Genomic DNA, 19,456 nt, shown 5'->3' on the forward strand with positions numbered 1-19,456 from the left:
TCAACACAGTGAAACCCTGTCTCTACAAAACATACAAACAATTAGCCGGGTGTGGTGACGCACACCTGTAATCCCAGCTACTAGGGAGGCTGAGGCCAGAGAATCACTTGAACCCAGGAGGCAGAGGTTGCAGTGAGCTGAGATGTGAGACTCTGTCTCAAAAGAAAAAAAAAAAAAAAGCAAAACTGAGACTTACACAGCTGAAATGAAATGATTTGCTTAAGGTCATGGGTCAGATGAGCTAGTAATGCACTGAATTTTCTTAATAAATTTTCTTACATCGATCTTGAAAGTGTAAGAAAGTTCAGTTAGGTTTTTAAGAGAAAGGACTAACCTTAAAATAAGCTAAATTCTAAATGATAATGATAGAGAAATTGAAGTAAAAAAGTGGGAATAATCCAAGGGAAAGGATAATTTTTAAGTTACTTTGTAGCTGGATCACTAGTCAGTGGAGCTCAGTGCTATGATGGAACAATGAAAGCCTTCTGCTCTGAAGAGGCCTTTCTTTTCTGCTACTTATTTACTTTCTCAGAAACACCAACTATATGCTGTGGTTATAAAAACAATAGAATTTAATTACTTTTTTCATCCAAAAAAATTGTGTCAACAGTGTCTATCTACAGTTACTGTTTTACTAAATTTCTTAAATCTTTTGTCACATAGTAACTCTTTTCTTTTACTTTGTGAAATTTTGTCCTTGAACTTTAATGTATGTGTATACATATATGTATAAAATATGTATATATGTATATGTATTAAATATCACATATATTATACGTATTATATGTCACATATATATAAAATATGTTTTGGATTAGATTCGGTGATTTGGAAATCGGTGGTGAAAAAAATTAGTGCAACTGAGTCACTCCATGACCTTCATTATAAAATAAAATGAGACAAACACAAAGTGTTTTATTCCAGTGAATAATAATCACACTTTAATATAATAACAAACATAAAATACATTAAAGTTAGAACACTACTTTGATAAGACAATCATACTCAAGCTGAGATACAAGGTATAGATATACTGAAATTGTAAAATGTCCATTTTAATGTTTGATATTTACTTCTTTTATTGGCATAAGACTAATAAGATAGATGTGTTGTATTACTCTTACAATCTAAGACTTCTCCTCTAGCTCAGGGAAAATACTGGTGGAAACCTGTTTTACCCAAAAGCAGCTTTAGTATCTGTTTAACCGGGTTATCCTGTAATAAGAACTCCATTTAATGCACATTATCCATTACAATTGTGTGAGATATTCTATACAACACACATTTAAAGGTCCTTATCCACATAGAAGACATTGTTTAGTGAATATGCTACAGCTTTATTTCTATGTTTGAAAATCTCAACAAACGTTTTAAATCACAACTACTTTTTTTTTTTTTTTTTTTCTGCCAAAATGCAAGCTTAGTGATCTGGGGGTCATGTGCAGTCATAGTTTATTTTCTCATAGTCTGGAAGTTAGCCAAAAAGTCAGAAGAAAATAAACCCTGGGTTGTTGAAAATAGTGGTCAAAATATTTACTTTATCAAAATTTAATAAATCTATAAAACTCACCCAAAGTTGCTTTTGTTTTACAAGGAGTAGTATGTTGATTATCTTATTTCTAAAATCATTATAGACCCTGAATTACAAAAAAGGCATGAAATTTTATTATGTTTTCTATTGCACTCAAGTATAGTTAAAGCTGAAGAGAATAAACATAGTATTTACCCTTGCAGAGGACTAGCTTAGGAATATCTTCTTTTATACAATACTCTCTCTTGCTATTACCTGCAAATACAGTATATTCTAAATCCTTGTTTGTGTAAAAAAAATTAGAAACAGTGCGATTAAGTTCTTTATATACATTTTTTTAAGGTCTCCAAATGTGTTAAGTGGCACCCACTCTTTAAAAACTCCACAATTTGAGTTTTTAACTTCCAGTTTTTTCATATGCTTGGACTGACTTGATGATCCCTGGAATATGATCCAGGGCCTCTTCATCAATTTGATATGTAGTTCATTTTCTTAAGCCCAAGTATCACTAGCTGTTGACAATTTCTGGAAGAAGGCTGGAGTAATATGCATATAACAGCCTTGATAAGAGATCATCAGGGGCTACTCCTGAGAAGGAGGCAGTCTTCAAATAGCCTTAGAAGGTGTGTAATGTTCTAAATATCTCAGGGTGAGAGGGCAGTACTGACCTTTCATCCTATCACTTTTCTGTAACAGGTCCATGTACTATGGAGAAAAGAAGTGACTTGTGAGTCCTTTGCTGGGGGCAAGGCAGTGGGCAATTTATCTTTATGAAGTGGTCATTCTAATGACCAGTGGACATTCAACATAGTGGATTTCCTGAACGAGCATCATCTTGGTTTCAGAAAGCATATGAGTTGCTCTTTGCTAAGCCATACTCATATTTTATGTCAATATCAATAACAAGTTAGCCAATTACAATAGCCAAAATTAAAAAGTTAACCCATTAGTTGAAGAATATAGACCTTTATAAATATAATATGAATAACTTTACTAAGAGTTTTATTTCTTTCCAATCTGAAAGAAAACATATGATAGAGGCTTTATTATTTTTTTCCTAAATCAATAAGAAGGCATGTTGAAATAACAAAAAATAGATATTATAAATATGCTATAATCCAAAGACAGCATCAATGATAAAACAATAGTACTAACTAGTACACTTAAAAAGAAAATTGATACTTTACTGCTTCCCTGGCTGATCTCATACTCACTTTTACCCTATCTTTAGCCTATTTTAATATGAACTATTCCTTAAGCAAAAGAAATAGAAATTTTGATTTTTCAAGGTATTTAGAATTATTTTACTGTTTTATCGATACTGCAAGAAATTCTTCAGTAATGTTGGCAGCTGGAGCTGTGGGATAAGGTGCAATCTTGGTTTTCCTATGTAACTTCGGATACAGAGTCGGCAAAGTTGGTAAAGAGATCTTGGGGTAGCTACAAGAAGACATGAAACTATTTGTTAATTAAAATAGAAATGAATTTTTTATGTTGTAAGGGACATAACATAAAGCCATAAAAACTGTAATGCTTTGTAGTAAACCTAGAATAGTATGACCACTATACTAGGGAAATTTATGTAAGCAGTTATATTGCTTTTATTTGTAAGATATTATAATTCAGATATATTCCACATATGTTCTTTAAAACACTATAATCCTCAGGCTTAGGAAATAATTGTTGAATTTAAAGCCTCAGAAACAAAGTCAGCTGTTTGAAGGAGATATAAATAAAAAGTCCCGAGAAGTGTTATGCACTAAAAGGAGAAATTTTAAAATTAAGTTTAATATGTATGCTAAAAGAAATATTACAGTCCTTGGACCAGGCTTAAGAAATCCTATTTTAGAACAAAAGTCTTAAGTGTAAAAATATTTACTAATTTTATTTCTATAATATTTCATAGAAGGTTCGTGCCCTTATAAAATGGGGCATGTTCCAAATAGAAATCAGCAGATATGATACCAGAACTACATATAATGCATCACCGAAACTAATTGAATAGATTTAACCAAAGAAATATGATAGTTTAGGTAAGAAGAGAAAATTAAAATTATCATGATATCTTTTTTTTTTTTTTTCCGAGATGGAGTCTCACTCTGTTGCCAGGCTGGAGTGCAATGGCGTAATCCTGGCTCACTGCAACCTCCACCTCCCAGGTTCAAGCGATTCTCCTGCCTCAGCCTCCTGAGAAGCTGAGATTACAGGCACGCGCCACCCCGCCCAGCTGATTTTTGTATTTTTAGTAGAGACGGGGTTTCACCATGTTGGCCAGGGTGGTCTCGATCTCTTGACCTTGTGATCTGCCTGCCTTGGCCTCCCAAAGTGCTGGGATTACAGGTGTGAGCCACCACGCCCGGCCGATATCTTCTTTATAGATAAAACCTAAGTTAAAAATTATTTACTTTCACAAATAATATTCCACATTTTATGCCATTGTTACTTTCCATGCCAACAAAAACTCTCTCACTTTCATCTATTTTAGGCAAATATATTTTTGTTTTTGTAAGTTTCCACATGTATTTTTCTTACCTTCATGTTGAAGCAGTATTCTTTCCACCATGCTGCTGGACGTAGCTACATCTATAGGTCGCAGAAGCTCTGTGTTTTTGGCATTGGTATCTGCTCCAAATTCTAGCAGTAAGTTTACAATTTCTGTACTGGATTGTTGGGCAGCAGCATGTAATGGAGTATCCCAATATTTGCCTTTCTGTACATCAGCACCTACGTGTAATAGGGAGTGAAGATAAATATACATAAAAATTATTAAGTAAGCCAGTTGCCTCAGTGAGGGTAGAAAAGGAAGGGCAATAGAGGAAGGTTACTAAGGGGACTTCAACTCTATTTGTTATGAGTTATTTCTTTATATATATATATGTATATATACAGTATCTACATACACATGTATGCCTCATATGTACATAAACATCTATATAAACTGGGCACATCTGAATAGGAGAGGGTACATACATTTGTTATGTTATTCTCTGACACTTTTCTTATGCTTGAGCTATCATAATACAATTCTTTTTAACTTTTCAATGATCCCCAAAGTAATCATATTAACTAATATTATAGAGAGTGCACAATTAAAGTTCATTCATTTTTATTTTCATCATGGTTGATTGCTTTTAGAATTATTCAGGTGCTTATTTCTATTATTCTTTTCATTTATTTAAGGCAATGAAGCTCTTTGGTTTTCTTGGGAAACTCATGAATATGTGAGCTATTTAAGTAAAATGTATATAGATTTTCCTGCCATTTCTCACTTATGTAGTTTACGTCAATAAGTATATAAAGATATCGAGCCTTGTAAATCAAAAGGCACATTGATGATAGCTGCATGAAAGGAAAGTTTTTAAAAATGCTTATGTTAAAATGCAGCCTACATGTTAAATTACCTCCTGCATACTTACTTTATCCTAGTGCAAATCCTGGCACGTGGTGGTCATTCAATGCATTTGTAATAAATAAATGCTGTTTAGTACTGTTAAAAATAACCATCCCATTTTCTGGTACATAAACGGTTACACCACCAGAAATGTCTACCAATAAAAATGCATAAGTTCTTTTCAACTCTGTTTTCCGATACTATCTTTAAAACTAACGATGTCTTTACGAGGCAGTACACTTTAAGTGTCCCTTTATGGCCCTTCTGCGCCTTTCAAATTTCAATAAATGTAATCATTTTCAATATTTTTAAAACAAATATAAAATGTTTAGTGAAAAAATTATATTCCATAACAAAATTTCCATAGAGAAAGCATAAACTTTGTTGGTTATGTCAATTTTATGGAAGAAAAGAGCCTGAAAATAACAATCAATCAACAAATACTAACAGTATTTTTTCCATATTTTATATATATATATATATATAGAGAGAGAGAGAGAGAGAGAGAGAGAGAGACGGAGTCTCACTCTGTCACTCAGGCTGGAGTGCAGTGGCGTGATCTCGGCTCACTGTTACCTCCGCCTCCTGGGTTCAAGTGATTCTCCTGCCTCAGCCTCCCGAGTAGCTGGGACTACAGGCACGTGCCACCACGCCTAGCTAATTTTTGTATTTTTAGTAGCGACAGGGTTTCACCATGTTGGCCAGGTGGGTCTCAAACTCCTGACCTCAGGGGATCCGCTTGCCTAGGCCTTCCAAAGTGCTGGGATTACAGGCCCATATTTTTTAAAACCCAGTATAAAATGTTTGGTGGAAAGAATAATATTCTTAGCAAATGAACAAAAGGCTTTAAAGCAGGGATGTCCAATCATTTGGCTTCCCTTGGCCACACTGGAAGAAGAATGGTCTTGGGCCACACATATAATACACTAACACTAATGATAGCTGATGAGCTAAAAATAAAATAAAATAAAATAAAATCTTATAATGTTTTAAGAAAGTTTATGAATTTTTATTGGGCTGCATTCAAAGCCATCCTGAGCCACATGGGGCCCATGGGCTGCAGGTTGGACAAGCTTGCTAGAAAGCATGAACTCTATCGATCATACAAACTTCACGGGAGAATATAGCCAAAAAATAACAATCTGTTAATGACTATTAACATAACTCATGTCTAAGACTGAGTAGGTATAATGAGGATGAAATTGTAGATGTAGACCCTGCTTGCAAGAAGTTTCTCAGTTAGCTAAGATAATGTGAGTAGTGCATAAAAGGGCTACTAAAAATAAAGGTCAGTATATATCAGGGATCAAATGACTCTCATAAACAATAAATAGCATAGAACTCCATTTACTCATTTTATTTATCTTCTAAACATCTATCACATGAGAGGATGAGAGAGAGGAACCATGCTAGAGAAAACAGGAATGGAAAAAAGGTCTGATTCAAATCCTAACGGGACTCTGAGTCCTGTGGTGAGTGGGACCACTATGGTCTCAATGGGTTAGAAATGTTTTTCAGGGACTAAAGCTGAACTTACTTGAAACAAACCTTGAGGAATTGATTTCTTTCAAGTAAGTGGAAAAGGGCAGTAAGTCTTTTCAAGTAAGCAGGACAAAAAGTACAAAGTCTAGAAAAGTGCGTGAGTTTTTAAGGTTAGCAGAAGATGAGCTTGTCCAAGCAGTTACCATCCTGAAAATTTCTTTTGATGGATTTGTTCCAAGATATATACATACTTGGCAACATCATATTCAATCTTGAGGATCCTAATTTTATGACCTGAAAGTAGAGCTTTCAGATTCCATTACATACCCATATGTATGCTAATGCAGGGCATGCAAAATGCAGAGATGATGTATCTATCTGTGAGCTGGGAAGCCGACTTATCAAGAATGAGGTTCTTTTTATTGGTTCTCTATTCTTGTGTGAAAATGCTTACAATAAGAACATATTTAGCAATGAGATCTAATTTTTAAAGATACTCATTTAGAGAAATAAATAACTGCTTGTGTGTATGGACAGAACGGAAGATGTTTTAAAGGAAAATACCAGCATAAAGAAGTTTCCAGATGCAATGGAATTGCTGTGACATACAAGCTACATAGAGAGGAGTTCCCAAATGAGGAATGTCTTGGTCAACGTCTATGCCCCAGGATATCAGGATGTCAAGACATTCATGGTGACCTGCCAACACAAAGTAGAGGATTTTACTCAATGCCCATCCACCCCACACACCTCACCCCAGGCTTGCCCTGTGGTATCATTCACTGAAAGATCAACAGAGCACTGCAGGTTGCTAAAGAAACTTTCTCCCCTTGTCACTTAATCCCAGAACTAAATTACCTTTACTGGCGGCCTCATGCGTGGGGGATGGAAGACAGGACTCCAGCTGAGCTTTGGCGCCGTACTCCAGAAGCAGCTCTGCACAGCTTGGACTGCCTTGGGAGCATGCGTTGAATAACGGAGTCACGCCATCTATCGTGATTGCATTTACCTAAACCAAACCAAAATACCCAAAAATAAGATTCATAAGTCATACATGATTAACTGACTTAGTTATGCATTTTCAAAAGGTACGTGATCGGCTAACAGAAATACTTGGGAAAATGTGAACAGTAAATATGACAAAGTATATTTTGCTTTTACGCATCAACAAGAAAAGCTGTAAAACAGACAGAAATATGATGTGGCAGAGAATTCATTGGAATGGGCATAAAACTAGCGGAAATCATGAAAAAAATGCATGCTCAAATAGCAAATAAGATCTAATTCAATGATTAGATACTTTTCAGTAAGAATAAACATGAAGAAAAAAGTGTAATGATGATGAAGTTGTAATGAAGCCCCACTGCTAGTTTAAAGTGGTAAAATTGGTAATTCTATTTCTGAGACTTTATTTAAGGAAAATCATCCAAAAGATGGGCAAACATTATAGACCTAAATATGTTCATCGACTGCTATTTAGAGTCATGAAAGCAGGAAATAACCTAGAGAATAGTCTATATTACGATGCAGCATGCTACCCATTTATGCAATGATTGGAAATCCTTTTCAGAGTGCAATAAGAAGGCTAAGGAATTCGAGAGCTTTATTTTTATTCTGTTATTTTTGAAAATTACCGAGAATGAAGGGAGGAAAAGTAAAATGAGAACTCTGTTGGATTCTCTCTGTTTTGAAAGGTACTTACATTAGCTCCTGCTTCCAGCAGAGTTCTGGCGCATGCCACGTGATCTCCGAGGCAGGCTTCGTGCAATGGGGTGACATGGTCTAAGGTTACTGCATTTACATTATAACCCTAAATGTGACATAATTGTGAAAGGTGAGCAAAGAGTTATATACTTTAAAAATCATCTATATTGATGTCACTAGAGAGTGATATATTTTAGAGATTAAAGAATCTCAGGCAAACCAGTTTCCAGTTTAGCAGGATAGGCCAGTTCAAATGCCATGGGGTCAATCCGTTGTCCGGACTCCTAGCCCTACCATTGTGGCACCATCATGCCTGGACCCAATAATGCCTTAAGTATTCGGTTCAATAGATTCCGGCACATTTTCTGTAAATGTTGCTTTCTTAATAGTTTTTGTCCTTATTTTGTGCTTTGTTTTGTAGAATTAAACACTCCTTTTTGTTTTGTAGAACTAAAGACTTTTTTTTTTTTTTTTTTGAGACGGAGTCTCGCTCTGTCGCCCAGGCTGGAGTGCAGTGGCGTGATCTCGGCTCACTGTAAGCTCCGCCTCCCGGGTTCACACCATTCTCCTGCCTCAGTCTCCCGAGTAGCTGGGACTACAGGTGTCCGCCACCGCGCCTGGCTAATTTTTTTGTATTTTCAGTAGAGATGGGGTTTCACCATGTCAGCCAGGATGGTCTCTATCTCCTGATCTTGTGATCCGCCCGCCTCAGCCTCCCAAAGTGCTGGGATTACAGGCGTGAGCCACCACACCGGCTGACTTGTTTTGATTGAGGCTATAAAATTACAGGTCAGTCAAGAGTGGGAGAAAAATACTCTATACTATAGTAAACAGTTTTGTGAATTTTTGTCCCTAAATAGGTATGATGAAGTTGTGTGCTGGTGGTTAAGAACTCTGACTACACAATCAATTAGACTTGGGTTTGAAGTGTGGCTCCATCATGAATAGCTTTAATTTGGACAAATACCCTAACCTCTAAATTTGAAGATTATCATGAAAATTAAATGAGATGATGCATGTAAAGCAATTATTATTATAATGCCCAGCGTATGAAAACATTATTTTATTGCAATTATTCAATCAAAACTAAGGAAACACTTTTTCACCGTATTCCAATCAAACTCAGAATATCACACTGAAATAATTAAATACTATTAGGATGTGAGATTGTTTACCTTCTTGATATCTTTGGTATTTCATTGTCTATTGACAAGCATACTAAGTACTGCAACAGGAAGAACCTCAAAGCCAAATCCTCATAACATACTACAGATCACCAAGATCTGTAACACCAATATAGACATGAAGAATTTTTAAATGAAGGCAAGAAAACATAATCCTTTCAAAGATTTCGAGTTGGCTAGCCAGCAGTTAGACTTGGAAAGCTAATCCCACACGGCCACACACTAGAGGCACCGGATGGCAGAAGCACCCGAGAAGGCTGAGACTCCCTTTCGCATCAGGCTCTGGGGACAGCGTCTTGTGATTCTTGGCTGAACTGTCAGTGGATTAGAGACACACACTGAAAAATATCCTAAGACAGCTCTTCTTCAAAGAACTGCATGGCCCTTTCTGAGGAATTACCCTTTAGAAATTGTTGACCCCTTTTCAGTGTTTATTTTCCTCCCATCAAGTGATGAACGAAACAAAATAGTCATATGGTTATCACAGAACTGGAAGACCCTAAGGAAGTGTCTCACTCTACAGATGAGAAAAGGAGGCTCAGGCAGGTTGTGGTTCACTTCAAGTGCCAGCCTAGGATCCAGGTCTTGAGACCCAGGCAGTGCTGTTTAAATTGGGCAACACGACCTTTCCCCTTTCCCTTCTTCGTAGCCATCTGAGAATGTTCTTTCTCCTTGAGACTGGGAAACACTAGCACATGACTTCCAGATCTGGGTGTGCATTTGATTTTTTTTTTTTTTGAGATGGAGTCTCACTTGCTCTGTTGCCCAAGCTAGAGTACTCTGGCATGAACTTGGCTCACTGCAACCTCTGCCTCCTGGGTCCAATTGATTCTCCTGTCTCAGCCTCCCAAGTAGCTGGGATTACAGGCCCTAGCCACCATGCCCGGCTCATTTTTGTAGTTTTAGTAGAGATGGGGTTTCACCATGTTGGCCAGGCTGGTCTCGAACTCCTGACCCCAGGTGATCCACCTGCCTCCGCCTCCCAAAGTGTTGGAATTACAGGCGTAAGCCACTGTGCCCGGCTACTTTTTTAAATTTTTTTATTTTTAGTAGAGATGGGGTTTCACCATGTTGGCCAGGCTGGTCTTGAACTCCTGACCTCAGGTGATCCACCTGCCTCCGCCTCCCAAAGTTCTGGAATTACAGGCATGAGCCACCGTGCCCAGCCTGGTTGTGCATTTGAAATACATCAGAAGCTTTCAACAACAACAAAAAAATACCCAAGCCAGAGTGGTTTTCTCAATAAGGATTTGTGTTTTTCATTTTTCCTCTGGTGAGTCTGCTGAGCAGGCAAGTATAGAAATGGTTGTCCTGTAGTTTTGTTAGGCAATTCCCCAGAGCATATCACAGATTACCATAATGTAAACAAGATTGCTTTGGCATCTGATCTGATGACTTCTTTTTGGATACTTTATTACTGAACTAAGTCTGTAATGAGCTGTACAATTGTGCAGAGTTAAGCATATTTAGAAAGCTTAGTCAATAACACGTAAATCCAATCATTACTTCCTTAAATGTCTATTGATCAACAAATACACTGTCTGGGAAATTTAAAATACTAAGACATACAATTATATCAAAATATTTATAAAAGAAGTTTCAAAGATAAGTGAGAAACTATTGACTTCTCCGACATGAGTTAAAATAAAAGAGCAGAAGTAAAAATCAAGTAGTTTTATTATATTTGGATTGATTTACTTTGACCATGTTCTATGCACATGGAAAGGGGGTATATTTTAAACTATTTGTAATATATTACCTGTGATAATAATGTTCTCAGAGCAAGAAGGCGACCTTGACTTGCGGCTTCATGTAGTGGTGATCGATCTGCCCAGGAACCTGTCAAAAAAAAAAAAAAAAAAAGAAAACAAAAATCTGTGAGTCAAAGTGATTACTAGTAGATACAATCAATTCCAAGGTCACATAAATTATTCACACACAGTTCTCAACAGGGTGACCCAGATACTTATACTGTATATTAGGAAATTTGACTTTTATTGCAGGAACCAGATAGGCAGTTCCCAACATGAGCCACGATGCATGCTCTGAAATTGACCCACCCTAGACTTACTGTGCCTTTTTTTATTTTTTTATTTTTGTTTATAGATGGAATCTCACTCTGTTGCCCAGGCTAGAGTGCAGTGGCATGATCTCAGCTCAGTACAACCTCTGTCTCCCAGGTCAAGAGATTATCCCGCCTCAGTCTCTTGCGTAGCGGGGACTACAGGCGCACACCACCACGCCTGGATCAGTTTTGTATTTTTAGTAGAGACAGGGTTTCACCATGTTGGCCAGGCTGGTCTTGAACTCCTGACCTCAAGGGATCCACCTGCCTCGGTCTCCCAAAGTGCTGGGATTATAGGCGTGAGCCACCGCGCCCGGCTTACTATGCCTTTTGAATTATCTGCACTCACTATTACCCCTAGTGAACCACTAGTAACATTTTTCTTCCTGACTTTATGCTTGGCTGGCCTAGAGGTCTTAGTTCCAGAGGGAGGAACGCTTCCGCCCAGAGATACAACAATGTTTCCATTGTCATGGAAGCTGAGAATGAGCTCCTCCCGCCTCTGAGTCAACAGGCTAAGAAGAAGGGAGTTATGGTGTTGACTGGGGTGACAGATCCAGACTTCCATGGGGAAACTGGACTAGTACCCCACAATGGAGCTAAGGAAGAGTATGTCCAGAGTACAGGAGATCCTTTAGGGCATCTCTTAGTATTATCATGCCCTGTGAATATGATCAAAGGAAAATCACAACACCCAATCCAGGCAGGACTATGAATGGCGCAGCGGGAATGAAGGTTTGGGTCATCTTGCCAGATAAAGAAGTATGACCAGCAAGGATGCTTGCTGAAGGCAAAGAGGTTACATAATGGGTAGTAGAAGAAGGTAGTTGTAAACACCAGCTATGATCGCGTGACAAGTGACAGACATGAGAACTATAATTGTCATGAGTACTTTCTCCCTATTTTGTTAAGAATATGTTAACATATATTAAGCAAATTTATCTTTATTTTCATTCCCTTTTTATTCCTTTATAGGTAACATAAGATGTACTGATTTTTTAAATCATGAGATATCAGGAAAGGAGTAAACATCATCCCAGAACTTTACCTCTTCTTCTGGAGAAGGGATGAGTGTGTTTTCTGTTATTGTCAGGATAGTAATATTATATCTGGTGGAACCATTACCTTGTTGGGCATTTGTTTTGGAGATTACGTGGCTTAAGGAGATGCATGTAGGAGCCACGTTGACAAGGGGTGGATTAGTGATGGTAAATTTCAGATGTCAACTTGACTGAATTAAAGAACACCTAGAGAATGGGTAAAGTACTGCTTATGAGTGTGTCTGCGAGGGTGTTTCCAGAGGAGATTGTCTTGTGAGTAGGTGGCTGAGTGGAGAAGAGCTTCTTGCAGTATGGATGGGCACTATCGTATGGTTGGCAGCCTGGAAAGAACAAAAACAACTCTCCTGGTGTTGGGACACTCTCTTCCTCCTGCCCTTGGACATCAGAACTCCAGGCTTTCTCTGACCTTGAGACTCCAGGACTTCAGCGGCCCCCTGGGTTCTCAGGCCTTTGGCCTCTGACAGAGAATTACATTGGCTTCCCTGGTTCTGAGGCTTTGGTACTTGGACTGAGCCACACTACCACATTCCAGGGTCTCCAGCTTGCAGACAGCCTGTCGCCGGACTTATCAGCCTCCAGTCATGTGAGCCCATTCCCCTAATAAATCTCCTCTCATTTATCTACATCTTTCACTGTCTGTCTATCTATCTATCTATCTATCTATCTATCTATCTATCTATCTATCTATCTATCTATCTATCTATCTATCTATCTATCTATCTATCTCTATCACCTATTTGTTCCGTCTCTCTGGAGAACCCTGACTAATACACCTAACAGAGAAGAGGAGAATTAGGGTCACCAGATCAGCCACAAAAAAGTTCTTTTCGTAGTTTTTCACAATGAACCCCTCCTCTCAATTTTGTTTTGTCCTTTTAGCAGGAATAGCAGCTTGAATGCCCACCTCACCACACTCCCAGCTCCTTCTACTATATCCTGTGGTTCCCCCACCTCAGCTTGCCCAGACTCTGCGGTGTAGGGGCTGCAACATGTTGCCATGGAGGGCAAGTAGCTGAGCCCCATGTCTGAAGTGAAGCATGAGCACTGCTTCTGCACCCAAGCTCTCCTGAGTGATTCTCAACAGTGTCCTCGTGGTTAAGCATTCTATTGCCTGTTGCTATAAAATGGGTATCATCACTGTGATAAGGAAAGACCTCCAAGGCAGCTCATTATCTCCCCCGCAGTAAAATCACTCTGCATAAACCAAAAGGCAAAACAAAGAAGACAGTGCATGGTCATGCCAGTCAGGCCTAGGAGCATCAGCTCTGGAGTTAGATCATTACATTTCATCTAGATTTCATTTCCTCAAGTTGAAGATGGAAATAATAATTGTATATACCTCAAGGAGATATGAGAAACTAAATCAGATACTATACATTGCACTTAGACTAGCATATGCACATAGTAAACACCATTCAACATTACCTGCTATTACCAAGAGAAACTATGCCTGCTCTCCCGTAGGATTTGTATTTCTGAGAAAATTCTGTAATATTACCAGACACAAAGGGATTGATAACTGGTAAATGACTTCTGCCCTCTGCACCAGGCTGGAGTAACAATCTTAACATTGAGAAAAACCAACTTATTTAATGATAACCTGATTGCCTAAATAAAAGCAGAGAATGCTTGCACAGTCCTCACCATACGCCAGGTCCTACCCTGGTTGCTGGGCATAAATTTACTTGTTTTATCCTCACCCTGATCCTTTGAGGTGGGCGCTATTATTATCTCTGTTTTCCAGGTGAAGAAACTGTGACACGCAGAAGTTAAATAACTTGCCTACGGTCGCACAGCTAGAAAGGGGTGGATGTAAAATTGAAACTGCAGCCTCCTACCTGCAGTGACAATACTTTTCACTTGTTGAGAGATAGTGATCCTATCTCTCAATACACACACACTCTTATGCACAGAGTATGTGAAACATTTTAGCCAATGGTAACAGCATACATCTCTCTGAGACATTTTGTTCCTGTCATTGATTTCATTACTATATTTTTCCTTCTAACACCCCCTCCAAAATAAAACCCTTCAATCTAAATAGAAGTTTTATTTCATTGTATTCTTAGCAAACGTAGGCTGTTGCTTGACAAGATAAAGTTTACTGAAACAAGATACCATAGCAATAGTACAGGAATATTGTAATCCATGCTAAGTTGTAAGTAAACAAATTAGGGAGGCAAAGGCTCACTTTGATTCTAAGTTTTAGCAAGATCTTTTTAATTTAGTGGGTTGAAAATTAAAAGTACTTTTCTCATTCTTGGGTTCTGTTTCTTAGATAGTCAGGGAATTTCTATTGTCTACACAGTCTTTATTAATCATCTCTTATTATTTTAAAATATAATCTGTTTCATTCTGATTCCTTTTCAGCAAATTTATTCTACTCCCTGATTTCAATAGAAAAAAAGACAATGACAATTAAGTCTTATCACATATTTATAAGAAGAAAAGCAATTCCTGGAGTATGTCCCTGAAATGATAGAACTCCCAGCCAGTTTCTTGCATTGGTGTTTATCCTGAATTACAGAATAACAATAATTGAGGTTTACAATTAAAGACGTTACAACTCCCAAAAGAAGACTAATGTATACTTTCTCTCTCAATAACAGATATAAGTTTCCATCTAGTGTTATTTCTCACTTATCTAGAAAAGTTAGTAAGCCAGACACATAATTCTTTTGAGTTTTCATTTGCAACAAGTTACTGTGATTAGCCATACTGTGTATTACTTCTTTCTACTGTGTGACAGCTGTATTCTATATTCAAGGCAGAATTGCAATAATGCACACCAATAAATATTTTTTGGTAGGCCAAAAATTGGTGGCAAAGTAATAACTTATACGAAATTGGAACATTATATTATCATTAGGTAAAATGCAAACGTCATCATCACAAATAATGTTCTTTTGGGGAAAGCATTTTGCCAGTTCTAGCTTCTAAGATGAAATCTGATGCTTTAAAAATCGTAGGCCTCTGTTTGTATCATCATTAAACAACATGATTGCAGAATGAAATTCTGCAGAGCTTCAGAACATATATCAATTTTTTGTGAATACTTAAATATTTAAGAAAATATGAAAATTATAATACTAACTTTGCAAATAGATTGCATATGTGAAGCCACTTTGTTCAGTTTAATCAGCAAAGCAATAACAAATCCATAAAAATTTTAGTAATCAATGCCTAAATGTGTTTAGATTTAAATAATCACTCATAATATTTATAATGATCAGTTTCTCTCTTGTATAATATATATTTAATTATCCTTAATTTATCTCTTAAACACAGGTGGTGAATTATATGGTGTCGACCCATTATCCCTGCCTATTTTTGCACTGTCACTAGCTAACAGGACAATTAACCAGATGTTGTTGGGAATGGTAAAGGCCTAGAGACGCGGCCTTTGGGATTCATTCTGGAATCATTCCTTTCTAGTATATTATGATGGCCTTTAAGGGGAAGTAAAGCTAACAATATTTGTAGCTGAAGGGTATTTGATGTTTCTTCCAGTCAGCTCTTCTCCCTTGCATACTAATGTGTCTGTTCATCAAAATGATTGTATTAGTCTTCTGAACAATTTCAGCATTACTTGCTGGGATTGAGAGAGAGAGAGAGAGAGAGAGAGAGAGAGAGAAGGAAAGGATTATTTAGAAAGCAGGCCACATCAGGGACAAAATAAAGAAATGTCAGTATCCAAATCCCATCCCCCAGTTTCCCCCCAGGCTGTCACTTAGCTTTCTGGCCCCACTGCCATTTTCTTTATCATCCAACTTAAGTCCATCAAGATGAGGAGAGGAAAAAAAAAAAACAAAACTGAAGCGAGATATTATGTATGTGCACTTGCTATTATTTCTATTAATAAGACCTCCTTTGGCATGAAAAAGTTGAATGTCATCGTCATCCTCAGAAACGAGTTTTGAATGTTGGATGAGGGAGCCCTTGGCCCATCTTGCAAGAACGAAGCACATGCTATCATTTCATGAACTGAGCTCTGCTCACCTGCAAAGGACCTTGCAATCTCTCGCTGTTCCTTGAAGAAGGGGGATGGGAGTGGAGAGCAGAAGGAGAAGAAGAAAATAGAGAGTAGGAGGAAGTGAGAAATGGGATCAAGTGTAGGAAAAAGGCTGCGGGGCTGGGCAGGCCTGGATTGGCACCCCAGCCTAGGACAGTAGCCTTTATAAAGTCATCTAACCTCCCTGAGGTTTTGTTTCCTCATCAAATGAGAAAAGCACAATCCATGAAGCAGGATTGAGGGAGGATTAGAAACGAGCATGTTAAATGCCTGCTCTCTAAATGCACAATAAATAATAACTAGCATTATTGGCTAAACATAAGCTGGTGAATGGGGGAGATTTTAATAAGAGTTTTAGGGAACAATATTTCCTCCCAAGATAGGGAAACTCAAGTAATAAATAACATCATTTATTGACTAAAATATTTTTCTGCACTGTCACCTTAATTAAATGACATACAACAATGGAGTGATTTATAAATATATATAAGCCAGCAACCAACAGCTGCTGTTACATTTTTTTTCTTTCTGAAATGAGAAATAAAAAATGAAGCTGTATCAATCTATTACAGAAGTAATTTCTGGAACATGTATACCACTCAATGAAAAAGAATCTTACTTGTTTTGAACTGTGTATTTATTTCCCTGTAATTTATTTTCTTGTAATTCCTTAGAAGAATTTATGTAATTAATCTAATAACATATGAGAATCAAAGGTACTACAATGTATATCACCTTCCAATTTCTGTATGAACTAAGTTTTCACACCTTGTTTTTCCCCTTCAAAATCTGAAATTTAGTAACTATAGATTTCTCTTCAAATATATTTAATATTAAATATCTTATCTTTCAATATCAATATGCTTTATATCAGAGAGATTTATGAGCCATCTCAAGACCAAACAAGATATAAATATCTTTATGTACAGCTACTTACTACTTTTATAATTGTGTTAGACTTTCATTGAGTGTCTAAGATAAAAGCAATGCAACCCTTACTTTAAAAAATGTGTAATTTAACTCTTTAGGATAAATTATTCAGTGTGAAATTGTTTTATAAAGTGTCTGTAACTTTCACCATGCTAATCAAATTCCTAGTTATTCTCTCTCTGTAGCTACACAGGAGGTGGCTCTGACTATATTTAGAAGCAACTCTTGTTCCCAGACATCTGGTATATAATTTACAGGGAGAGAGCCTGCCCTGTTTTGTAAACACCACATTGCTAGAGAAAAACACTCACGTTTTTATATCTATGCGATTTTGTAAGGTTTGATACCATACCTAAATCACCATCTCCCCATGGTACTTCACACCAGCCACTGTCGAGGTAAATCCGACTCATGCTTTTTTTTTTTTTAATCAGCAAGAAAAGAAAAAATCACTTGTCATTTGCTAGTTCTGTTCGGCCATTTTAAGGAGCTCCAAGCTCCTTGTAATATGACCGTCAGCCTCCAAAAAGAAAAAAGCTGTTGAAAAGGTGATTTATTTTCAAAATTGCTTTTTCTTATTGATCACTCCTCTTTACTTGAGAAATTTCTGGTCCTAACTTATTTTTTCTCCTTACAACATGTGCCCTGAATTGAAATAAAAGCACTACAATTACACCTCTGTCCACGGCCATGGAAAAACCGTATTATTATTAAAAATGTCTTTGTGGCCGGGGCCGATGGCTTATGCCTGTAATCCCAGCTGCTCTGGAGTCTGAGGCTGAAGGATCACTTGAGCCCAGGAGTTTGAGATCAGCCTGGGCAACATCGTGAGAGAACTTGTCTCTGCAAAAAAGAAAAAAAAGAAAAGTAAATTTTAAAAATTATCTGGGCATGGTGGTGTGTCCCTGTAAGTCCCAGCTACTAGGGAAGTCCTAAGATGAGAGGATTGCTAGAGCCTGAGTTTGAGGCTGCAGTGAGCTGTGTTCCTAATCCTGCACTCCAGCTTGGGCAACAGAGTGAGTCTCAAAATAAAACAAAACAAATAAACAAAAAAGCCTTTACCTGCTCCCAATCTTAGAACATCCCATCAGCAGAAGCAGGATGTGGACTCAATAGAGAGCTAGCTTAGCGATGGTGCAGAGTTTAGCCACACCCGCTCTTCCTCAGTGTTCTCAAAATAGGAAAATAAGGGAATTAATTATAAGGAGAGGGAATAAGCAATGACATTTTCATATAACATTTTCGTTTCGGTAAAAAATGGCAATACCTTTTTTAGATCTCTTACTATACATTTTATATATATATATATATATATATATTTAGATGGAGTTTCGCTCCTGTCGCCCAGGCTGGAGTGCAATGGCGCAATCTTGGCTCACCACAACCTTCACCTCCCGGGTTCCAGTGATTCCCCTGCCTCAGCCACACAAGTAGCTAGGATTACAGACATGCGCCACCACACCAGTCTAATTTCTGTATTTTTAGTAGAGATGGGGGTTTCACCATGTTAGTCAGCCTGGTCTCAAACTCCTGACCTCAGATGATCCACCCACCTCGGCCTCCCAAAGTGCTGGAATTACAGGTGTGAGCCACCGAGCCCAGCCCCTGTGAAATATTAAACCAACAATCGTCTTCACAATGGAGGTGGATTTACCATGAAGCCAGTGAAACCCCTAACCTGCACAGACTCCCCTTCTAAGACTCCGTCCCTAATTTCATGTTACTTTTCTTAAAGGAGCCCCTAAAGTGTATACAGTATAAGCTTCAGACTGGACAACATCTAGCCCATCTCTACTCACAAGTTTATAAGCAAATAAAAAATTACCAGGCATTTACTAGCCTTTACTGTATACTTTCAGACAACCACAGAGCCACAGAAATCCTTGAAACATGGTTTCAAGGGAAATAATGTCTGGCATTTCAATGCATTTCTAAAAGCCAACGTCTGCTATTCCTTTTTCACTTCTCTGTTGGTTTAAACAGTATTATCATTTCCCTCCATCACCTGGTAATAATCATACGGTCTCAAATTGAAGCACAATAATTTTCAAGCTACCAGTTTTCTCAGTTAACTATTACTGATCACTGGTGCCATG

The 19,456-nt window shown here is 37.6% G+C and overlaps 1 protein-coding gene across 2 annotated transcripts in view; it reads right to left on the reverse strand.

Annotated features, from left to right (window-relative positions):
* Nucleotides 1-913: 913 nt before the first annotated feature.
* ASB5 (ankyrin repeat and SOCS box containing 5) overlaps nt 914-19,456 on the reverse strand; it is a 68,855-nt gene continuing 50,312 nt past the window's right edge. For both annotated transcript variants that reach the window (XM_025385935.1, XM_025385936.1), the window contains 6 exons: nt 11,052-11,131; nt 8,107-8,214; nt 7,263-7,413; nt 6,969-7,103; nt 4,064-4,255; nt 914-2,971 (listed from right to left, as the gene is read on the reverse strand). In XM_025385935.1, coding sequence (XP_025241720.1) covers nt 2,844-2,971; nt 4,064-4,255; nt 6,969-7,103; nt 7,263-7,413; nt 8,107-8,214; nt 11,052-11,131 — 794 coding nt within the window. In that variant the 3' untranslated portion in view covers nt 914-2,843. The remainder of the gene's footprint in view (nt 2,972-4,063; nt 4,256-6,968; nt 7,104-7,262; nt 7,414-8,106; nt 8,215-11,051; nt 11,132-19,456) is intronic.

This window comes from Theropithecus gelada, chromosome 5, assembly GCF_003255815.1.
Source record: "Theropithecus gelada isolate Dixy chromosome 5, Tgel_1.0, whole genome shotgun sequence".
NCBI classification, from domain to species: Eukaryota; Metazoa; Chordata; class Mammalia; order Primates; family Cercopithecidae; genus Theropithecus; species Theropithecus gelada.